Source organism: Diadema antillarum, unplaced genomic scaffold, assembly GCF_040938485.1.
Source record: "Diadema antillarum isolate AM-2024a unplaced genomic scaffold, OU_Dant_1.0 seq00000423_RagTag, whole genome shotgun sequence".
Classification (NCBI taxonomy): domain Eukaryota; kingdom Metazoa; phylum Echinodermata; class Echinoidea; order Diadematoida; family Diadematidae; genus Diadema; species Diadema antillarum.
In genome coordinates this window covers 57,694-67,883 of record NW_027271406.1, presented here as the reverse complement: position 1 = coordinate 67,883, position 10,190 = coordinate 57,694, and the positions used below count along the sequence as shown (strand labels likewise).

Below are 10,190 nucleotides of genomic sequence, written 5' to 3'. Positions count from 1 at the left end.
ATAGGCAGGTACATCCAGAGAATATTACGGCCCTCATGATACGTCATATTCTTTCACTTTTGTGACTTTTACTTCTTGCTTTAGAGATATAGGCCTAAGATCTTTTTGCAAGGATCTTGCCACATGGGAAATTCAAATAATCCGAAAGTTGCATTTCACTGTCTACCGTGGTTGAGTCATGCATCGTTCTTCCAACCTCACAGGATTATTGAAAGGCATTAATTTTTGCTTTGCATGAACCCCACCCAGTGTGATGCAAACACCATGCACCACCACTCAGTACCTCAATCGCTCGCGGCGGCGCGGCGGCGCCGCCTATGACCCTACCCTGCGACTGCAAAACGTGTGGATTGTTATTGTTTAGGTACCGTTGATAGACTTTTCCACAGACTTCACCTGTTGAGTCACACCTAATGCAGTAATGCAGTCCACTGACACCACGGCGTACTCACTGAAGTGATTCCCTGTCTTCGCTGTTCGCTAAAACTGGGCAACATTATATTTCTCATTGCCCGAATGATCGCATTGTATATGAAGCACATCCATCACTCCCGTTTTGTAAGTTTTCAAGTCGTTTCAACTCCGTAGCTAGACTGTAAAATCTATCCAAAAACTCATTTCAAAGTCACGTTAGACTCTACCAGGACATAGCGTATCGGCCACATTGTTGTGATGAGTAATGGGATCGGGCCGGGCATAAAGGGCCAAGGGCTATTCCGTTATGTACGCATCCCGTACGCAATCGACGTGTGTGTGTGTGAATTGCCAAACTTTAACTTTTTAAGCACAGCCATGACACCTCTCGGGAGAAAGTTACTGTGAAATCTTTGTGCCGCACATTGACATTGGTATAACTGTACCCTCTTCAGATAGATTCATGGTTAAAGTCCTGTCTTGCTGTGCTTGAAGAATTTCCAGTCATTCCTGTTTTTTGTTTGTTTTCAGTAGAGTCTTAAATAAACTTACTGATATCAACACAACGTCATGTTATTGAATATTGTTATTGTGTTCCGGGTACCTCGGGTTCATTCACTTCAGACATACATTTTACACTGTACCCTGTAGTGTAGACTAGATGTAGACTAGCTAGTTGTGTGACTGAGCAAACCCAACAACATGCTCTAAGAGTCTAAGGACGGTCTAAACGTTTACTATTGGTAGTTATGGTACGTACATGTAGGTACCTGACCAGTCGAACAATAACAAGGAGATTTTGTTGTACCTGGTATGCATATTACTAAAATTTACTAGTTACCTAACCCCGGGACGCTCCCTGTACACAGTTTACGCTGCGCGTTGGGGCTGTTCGCAGTTACTAGTTACCAGGTACTTTAAAGTGTTCAAGGGGAATTGACCTCTCAAACTTGACTTTGTGAATGAACTCTAGACTTTCATCAAGTAGACAATCCAACTTAACAATGCAAGTTTGAGTAGATTGAAAGATCAGTCTGTATCATCTGGACATGTTCAGGGGTAGACCGAAAGATCAATCTGTGTTTGTCGTCAGGATACGTTCCACAGAGACTACAATTGGCTTAACCGTTGAGTACAGGCTGATTTTGCTAGTACAACACACATTTCCCAGGAGACACCTGCCTGAGTATACTCGGGGGGACTAGTTTTCAATGGGTGTTAAATGAGATACAGTGTAGACTATGTCTTGTAAAACTCTTCCTAACAAACAAATTTTTCTGTCAAAGTTTGATTAACCAGAGCTTACTCATTGATTTTGATTATCTGTGTTGTTTCCTTGTTTTTCTGTTGCAGTAAATTTGCTGGAATTAAGCAGACATTGAGGTCTGTATGGAAACTATAGGCCTACAAAGCTCAGTCGCTGCACAGCAAGTTGCTTCCCAAGGCATCTGGTCGGGCTAGGTCTGTGGGAGAGATGACCATCTTGAAGTAAAATGGCTCCACATTTACCACACACCAGGAGATGGATCAGCTACCTTGTGCTGATGTTTGCACTGATCTACCAGTGTGTGGGCTCCGCCCCCCTCGACCCCACTTACCTGGTCTCTTCTTTTGCAAGTCCTGACCCCGCTCAACCCTTCCAAATCCTAGCCACCCATGGCGACACGGGAGATATCTACATTGGAGCTGGCGAGGAGCTGTATCGCGTAGACTCGGATTGTGTTCTGAGGGATAGGATAAGTTTTGGTGTGTGTAGCGTGATGGGCAGTGCATACGTGGGAGAGCCGAATGTCAACAGACTTCTCCTTGTTGTTCCTTCACCCCTGAACAGACTGATCACATGTGGTACTTGTGACGGTTACTGTGAAACTAGGAACCCTACAGATTTATCAGATGTGACTACATACTATGAACGTGAAGACAAGATCATAGTGACGACAGCTGATATCCCAGTGGTTGGAGTAGTTGTCAACAATAGTGCTTCTGAAGAATACTTTTTTACAGGAATAAGCTATACATCAGAAACATCAGAGGTCAGGCAACCAATTTCAAGCATTCGTCTGAGTGATTTTAACTATTTGCAAAGAATAATTTACGCGACCTTACCAGATGTTCACATCAATGTTGAATTATTAGTGTGGAATGAATTCCTTAACTACATCATTCAGCAGAAAATAGCTCCAGGAGACCCGATGAAATCAATAATTGGCCGTCTTTGCGCAAATACAACAGATCCCAACCTTGAGTCCTACACGCAAATTCAACTAGAATGCACAGACCAGACAGGAACGAACTTCAATGTGATCCAAGCAGCCCACATTGGTCCTGCAGGATCCCAGCTAGCTGACTCCTTGAGTATCAATAGTACTGATGACGTCATGTATGCTGTGTTTACCAAGGAGAACTCATCACCTGTACAGTCTGCTCTGTGTCTCTACAAGATGAGTGATATCCAGCAAAGATTTACACAAGCTGTAGTTGACTGCATCACATGTTCAGGAACAAATGACTGTAAAAGGAGATCAATTGACTACCTGATGGACGGCAGCTGTAGTGGTGTAAGTAGATCCTTTTTATAAAACTGAGCTGAAAAAAAAAAAGAAGCATTGTAAAGTGTGAAGTACAATGTATATTGGCCAAGAAAATAGCTGTATTTCTGATGGAAGAAGAACTGTTACACAAGAGCAACAAGTATGCACTCATCTGTTGATTTCTTCATTAATTACATGGCAGATGATCAACTGATTGTACTTGTAGTGCATTGTACATGCATAGTTCAGCTATCAGAAAGATATGTTTGAAAAAAAAAAAAATCCTGAAAGTACCATTTAATGACAAAACCAGGTTGGAATATTTTAAGTCTTTCAAGAATCATCTATGAGTTAACATTTAGTTTTGAATATGGTAAAACTTTTGGTTTTGAATGTTAGAATTTAGAATGAGCCTCTCAGTTGTAGTATTCCCAATCAGGCAACTACATTTCATGTAGAAAAAGATATTAACACCTACTCTTGATTTGAGTGCACTCCATGAGTGTTGATAGATCACATGTTTAAGCATTTTGGTTATTTTACTTCTGTCTCCAGTTTGCAGACAGTGTGCTCCCAACACTCGGACACTTTGAGTGCATGGCACATCAGGATGGGGGGACTGCCTACCGCTATGCCCGTGGTCTAGATGCCCTGGGGTCTGTTCCAGTTCTCGTCTGGTCAAAATCGCTCCCAACCTCCATCACCGTGACATATGAGAGGGAGGCTACAGTTGTCATAACTGGAACAAGTGCGAGTGATCTGTTGAAGGTACAACTAGACAAGGATTTTTTGTATCCACCTGTTAAGATATTGAGCGTCTATTGCCAAGCAGGGCATTGTTTTTTGCTATTTTGCTAGATGCTGTCTTGACAGATGCAGCAATCAAAAACATGCATCACAACTATTTTTATCCCCCAAATTCCTAGTAACTCCCCAAAAGAGCAACATTTCTGCCATCATTTGCTGGGTTATCGCATGAACAAACTGTAAACAATGCATCTGTCATATTCAAGATATTTGCCCCTTTCGTGATTGACCCTCCTTTTTAGAAGAAGTAATTATTAGTGAGAAGATATCAAATGAAATAAATGTTTTGGAGAATGTAATGAGATGTTTGTTTTTGTTTCTTGCTTGTTTCTGTCCAGATCAATGTACTGAACGGCTCTGCTGCTTACATGTACGAGGAGATACCACTGGAGAGTGGGCCAATTCTGAGTGATATGTTTTATGATTCAGACAAAGAAGAGCTTACTGTTGGCACCACCTCTCGTGTGAGTGGAACAATCTGACCCCATCAACATGAATATTTAAGTCATCAGTTGGGGTTCTGCTAAGAATTTCTGATCAAATGTTTGTATCAGGGCAATTACCCCCTGCCTCGAGGGCAATTACCCCCTGGCTAGTTACTGGTTAGTGATAAGGTTAGAGTAATGATTAGAGTTAGGGTAAGGTTAAAGGTTTGAAGTTTGGGTTAGGGTAAGGATTAGGTTCAGGATTATGATAAGGGTTAGGGTCAGGGGAAGGGTCCGGGGTAATTGCCCAGGGGGTTATTGCCCTAGACCCGAAATGTTGGCTATCAAAGTATCCATTCTAGCTGCATGAACTGATGCAGAGTATCAATGTGTAGGTTAAGATCAGTAATGTAAAGCTGATGCAGAGGAAATCTTTGTTTCAAAGTGCCTTTCAGGTTGTGCACCCATCTCAATAAAATTTGCATACTTGCCAACTAATAAGATTTTATCAGATTCAGTAAGATTTTTTAACATTAAAAATAGCAAAATAAGATTTTCTGTCAGAGCAATAAGATAAAAGAAAATTAGAAATACCTTTCATGTGTATTTTCTGAAGATTTGACTGAAAGTGAGACTTTTAACTTCAGTTTGCATATAAAATAAGATTTTTGCAATCCACGAGTAAGATATTTCATCGTGAAATGTTGGCAGGTATGAATTTGTCTAGATTATTACAGTCTTATTTGAATATTTCTGTGTTTAGAATTTGGAATTTCTTTGCTATCCAGTGACCTTTTATCTATCATATGTGTGCCATGAAAGTTGCAAATGCCATGCAAATTGTGGTAGTTGTGTTATTTCTTGAGACTTTCTTGGATAGAAAGATGGATTATGAGTATATCCTTTTATAGAACCATATTTGTTTGTCTTTGATTCATGCTTAAGGTAACATTAAGCACATTTGATGATTTCCCCCCCCCCCCTTATTTCCATTCAGGTACTCAAAATATCTGTTGCTAACTGCAGTCAGTTCCAGAGCTGTGAGGAGTGTATCGGCATGAGTGGGGAATATGATGGAGACCCTTATTGTGGATGGTGTACTCTTGAAGCAAGGTACATTGTATAGTGTACATTTTTAATGCCATACCAAGGAGTTATCACTCCTTGGTTTGTACACAATGCACCCTGCAAAAGCAGTAAATACAGTGCACTCCCGTTACAACGAACACGGTTATAACGAAATTTCGTTATAACGAAGTAAATCTTCTGGTCCCAAAATTATCACCATTAAAGTCTATGGTACAAAATTCGCTTATAACGAACACGGTTATAGCGAAATTTCCGTTATAACGAAGTCTTTTCCGAGCACCACAGACAAAGAAAAACAAAAGAAATTCGCTCCGTTATAACGAAATGCGAATTGCTTTTGAAAATACGTAGCGGTACAAGCATAATATAGTGTCTCTGAATGGGTGAACGCTTCACACCACTGTGAGTTCGCTCCTTGTGTCACGCACAGTTTCTGAGGGGAACTTGCATTTATTATTGTAATACAGTTATCCCATCACATTTCACATAGCTTTCTAGTGTATGATGACTATTCAGCAAACAGGATATGATATATATTGCGGTTTCCTTGTTTTCGTTATATATTGTATTTGTTCGGTTATAACGAAATTTCGTTATAACGAAAGAAAACTGCCGGTCCTGAGCATTTCGTTATAACGGGAGTGCGCTGTATGAGCTTTGCAAGCTCTCCTCCCCCTCCTCCCTCTTATCTTCCATATAGGGGTTCTGAGGTTTCATGCTTAGGGGTTGTCTGTCGGTCTGTCTGTGCAAGAATAATGTTGTGACATGTCTCCACATCTTAATGATTTTGACAAAGACAGTATAAAGTCACTGGTTTTTGATCAGTTGCACTTTTTTATTTCTAGTCTGTGTGTGTGTGTTAAGAATCTTGGACTCATAATGAAGGGTATCACTGCATGCTTCTGTGACATTTGTTGAGAGTAGTTAATTTATCATATCCTTTTTGAATGAAAGGCGTGATTTGTCATCAAGTTTGTTTGTTTTTAAAGAATATTTTTGACAGGCCATCTTTCCTTACCTTCATATAGGCCCATTATATTGAGTGTACTTGATTAACCCGTTGAAGACTAGTCCCGAGTATACTCAGGTAGGTGTCTATGAGAACTGCGTGTTATAGCAAAATCAGCTTGTCCTCAATAGGTTAAACTTCTTTCCGTCCCATTGTTTTTTTTTCTCCTCATGTACAAGGCTATCAGTCTCTTGCTTAGAGTACAGTTCCAAAGATGTGTGCTATATCTGTTGTTCTTGTGAAGCATGCTGCCAACTCAATTATGTGACTAATGTTGAAGTATGATGCACGGTTACAGGTGCACCAGGTTTCAGGGGTGCCCAGACAGCGATGCACCAGCCCACTGGCTGCCCTACAGTGCCGAGCAGTGTGTGGCTATATCTGACATTCAACCTGTCGAAAGTTTGCCTCGTAATCATGGGCAACAGGTGGTAAGTGGCTGAATGTTTGCTTTCCAAGGGGTGTCACTGGACTATATATATATTTTTTTTTCTTGTGAAAGACCTTTAAAGCAGTGATGAACTATTTCCTGAACCTGTGGTCATAACCCGAGTCTGCAATAGATGATAGTACACTTATATGAAATTTCTTTGCTTATTGTGTAGATGAACAACCCTTAAACAGAAAGGTCATGAAAATTACATATGATCCAGTATGCTGTTAAGTTAAATACTTGAGTGTTGTATAGTTTTATTAATGTAGCTGGAACAGCAATTAGAAAAAATAAAAATGAAAATGTATCAGTAATTTGCATAACATAATTTTTATACTAATTTTCTGGCTTAAATCTCACCACATGTATGTGTGGTATAGAGAGATGTTTTCCTCTAGGCCAAGAAAAAGAAAAAGAAATCTTGGTAGGAAATGTTTAATTCAACAATAGGATGATTATGCATTAAAGTTACAGAAGTGAGATAGAATCATTGCAGATTGCATTTTCTATTATTCATTTGAGGCATGTCAGGAACAATCCCAAAATAATGTTTAGTTTTGAAGAAAAGGAGATGTTTTCTGGTCTGTACATAATGGGACTTTATGAAATAGTATCAATATGTGGATGTTCATGCCAGTATTTATTTATGAATTGTCATTTCATTTTGTGTGTGTTTTTGCCCCGTTTTCTTGTCTTGTAATCACCGGTATGAGTACAGCTGAACATCACGATACAGCAGCTACCGAGCATAAACACAGAGAGTCCGTACCAGTGTTCCTTTGATGCCTACAGATACGATGTTTCAGGATACAGCGATAATGTGCTCACATGCTCTTCGCCACCTGTTGAGTTGATACCAGCCATACCTGAAAACAGTGAGTCCTATTAAAGATTCCCCCTTTTTCTTTTAATACACTAAGGTCGCGTGTAACAAAGAACCTTTAAACATGAATTAGGTGCCTGTTTACATCAGGTGGAAGATGTGTAAGTCATACATGATTAAGACTTTGTGGAAATGATATGGTAAATGTGCCTTGTGAGTCAGGTGTGACAGCGAAACTTTTGTCAGTTTGTTCAGCTTTGTAATCATCATAGTATGACCTACATTTTGGTGCTTGGTTGAGGTTTTGTTGAAAGTACAATATAATGTTTGTAATGCAGAGGATTGAATAAGATGTTAATATAATTTTTTTTTTTGTATTTTCAGTATTTCAGCACAGTGAATCAACCCTATATAACAAATTAGTAAGCCATGACAAAAAAGAAAGAAAAAAGGATTATGTCACTTCTTGAGACTTGTATTGTATTCTACCCTGTTTAAGACGGGCTTATTTTGCTACAACAGGCATTTCTCATAGACTATTGCCTGAGTATACTTGGAACTCGTCCTCAGTGGGTTAAATGCTAGATTGTACAGCTGTACATGCACATATTGTTATCACTGTCCAATTCAGAATGTGATTGCGTTGCCAAGTTATGAGCATTCATTTGCCAGGCGTCGATGATACAATAACCTAAAGTAGGTTGCTGGTTTTAATTCTAACTGTGAACAATTCTACCTTATCTTTGTGACTGCTGGTACAGGTGACCATGTCAACATGACGCTGTTTATCATCTCTACGGCAACGAACATCACAATAGTGAGCAGAATGTTCCCATTCTATGACTGCAGTCAAATAAAGAGGTAAACACCATTCATCACATCCTTTATCAGCTCTTGAATGTTATATCCTCCCTCTCACCTCTTGTGATTCGGCAACAAGGTAGAAGACACCAAATGAAATCCAGTAATATCTGGCAAAAATGAAGTTAAATATCTTTGCTTGGTGACAGAGTTGGAATGATAGATTCTCTGATGAATTCAGGTTAATACCATCTATATAAGTCAATGAAGTGTATAGGAAATGACTCTTCCATTGACTCAAGAATGGTGAGGAAATGATGGGAGTTTCTATTTGGAATTTTTGTTTGTTTTAGTTGTTCGGCTTGTGTGAGCAGTGCCTGGTCCTGCGATTGGTGTGTTCTCACAAACAAGTGTACCAATGGATCCTCTTGCCCATCTGATAACATTGTCGTCACTGGACAGAATGTAAGTAGCATTCAAATCACAAATCATGCCTTACAGACGGAGATATGTTTTTACTACCGTATCTTTGATGGTAATGTTGATAGAATTACAAAGTCCATACATAGTGGCCTTACTAGTGTGATTTCATGCTGTTGATCCTTGAAGTTTCTAGGGGAGGGGAAGGAGTTTGAAGGGTAGAGAGGTGGAGAGTAGTGACAGTATGAGAGAAAGAGTAGTTACTGTAGGAGAGAAAGGACACTTGTATTCTTGGCTTGAGGTGTATAATGCTGACATCATTTTGCTTAATTCATGGTTTGGAACAGTTTACTGTAACTGTCCCAAACCCTTTTGTGCCCGTATTTGAGAGTGGCATATATTCCCCGTGCGCTCTAGGTCTTCTCTACAAAAATTGTATCTTTATGTAATGGTCATTATTTTGTTTTTGATATGTATTTATCTTTAACTAGTATTTGTGATTCTGCTAATTTTTCAGTGCTGATTTCGAAGATATCCTACGTTGTGATGGTACACGTAAGACACACTGAAATGGATGGTACCGTCTTGGTTGAGATGGGGGATTTAGACCTCATTGTTTTTGGATATCTCAGCCATTTCAAAACAAATTTTCATCAAATAAACTTTGAAATCCTCTTTGAATTGTATGTTCCATAATATATCATAAGTGGATTCTAATCATCTTGCAAACCCCCCCCCCCCAAAAAAAAAAAAATGTTGGAATCCGGAAGCCCTATCAAGCCATCTTAACCAAAACTGTACCATCCCTTTAATTATCAACTTGTACCGTATAATTCCAGAATCCAGACGGAAGCAATGGCAGGGTTGGCCAGGAGTTCTGTCCTCAGCTGCTAAACTTGACAGAGAACATCTTGATACCTACAGGATTCCCGAAAAGCATAACTCTTCCAGCTGCTAATTTGCCCCTGGATTCCCAAAATATGGTAATATATCTGTAAGCCATGCATGTCTTCACTTGAATACTGGATTACCAGCTATCATTTTCCCCCAAAGCCTATTTACCTTGTTGTCAATGTTCCATCCAATTTAGAGCAGTACAAAGTCTTATGTGAAAAGGTAGTACAGATTTGAAGACATATAATTGTCTTCTCTCTGTTCAATGTGAAAGCAGGTGTGACCTGATTTGCTGAATAATGAAAAGGTGAAAGACAAACTTTTTGAATGTTTTTAAACAAATTTAAAAGTTTTAAGAGAAATTTATATGAAAACCTAAATTCAGATGGAAAGGGCTTATGGTTGGCAATCATCAGTCATAGATGTTTGATCATTTGCAAGAATGTCAAGATAATCAAGATTATATTTGTTTGTTTCTACAGATTGAAATTATATGGATTGTTTTAGGGTATGTACATGATGGAAGAGACATTGTCTCTTTCAC

General features: G+C 39.3%; 1 protein-coding gene across 1 annotated transcript; it reads left to right on the top strand.

Moving 5' to 3' along the window:
- The first annotated feature begins 429 nt into the window (after positions 1–429).
- On the top strand, positions 430–9,929 carry LOC139732451 (plexin-B-like). The gene is made up of 10 exons (XM_071643314.1): positions 430–558; positions 1,768–2,972; positions 3,501–3,713; positions 4,091–4,216; positions 5,175–5,290; positions 6,574–6,706; positions 7,427–7,583; positions 8,293–8,392; positions 8,686–8,797; positions 9,924–9,929. Exons 2-10 carry the CDS (start codon positions 1,908–1,910, stop codon positions 9,927–9,929), a joined length of 2,028 nt encoding a protein of 675 aa, XP_071499415.1. The 5' UTR covers positions 430–558; positions 1,768–1,907.
- The last annotated feature ends 261 nt before the right edge of the window (positions 9,930–10,190 follow it).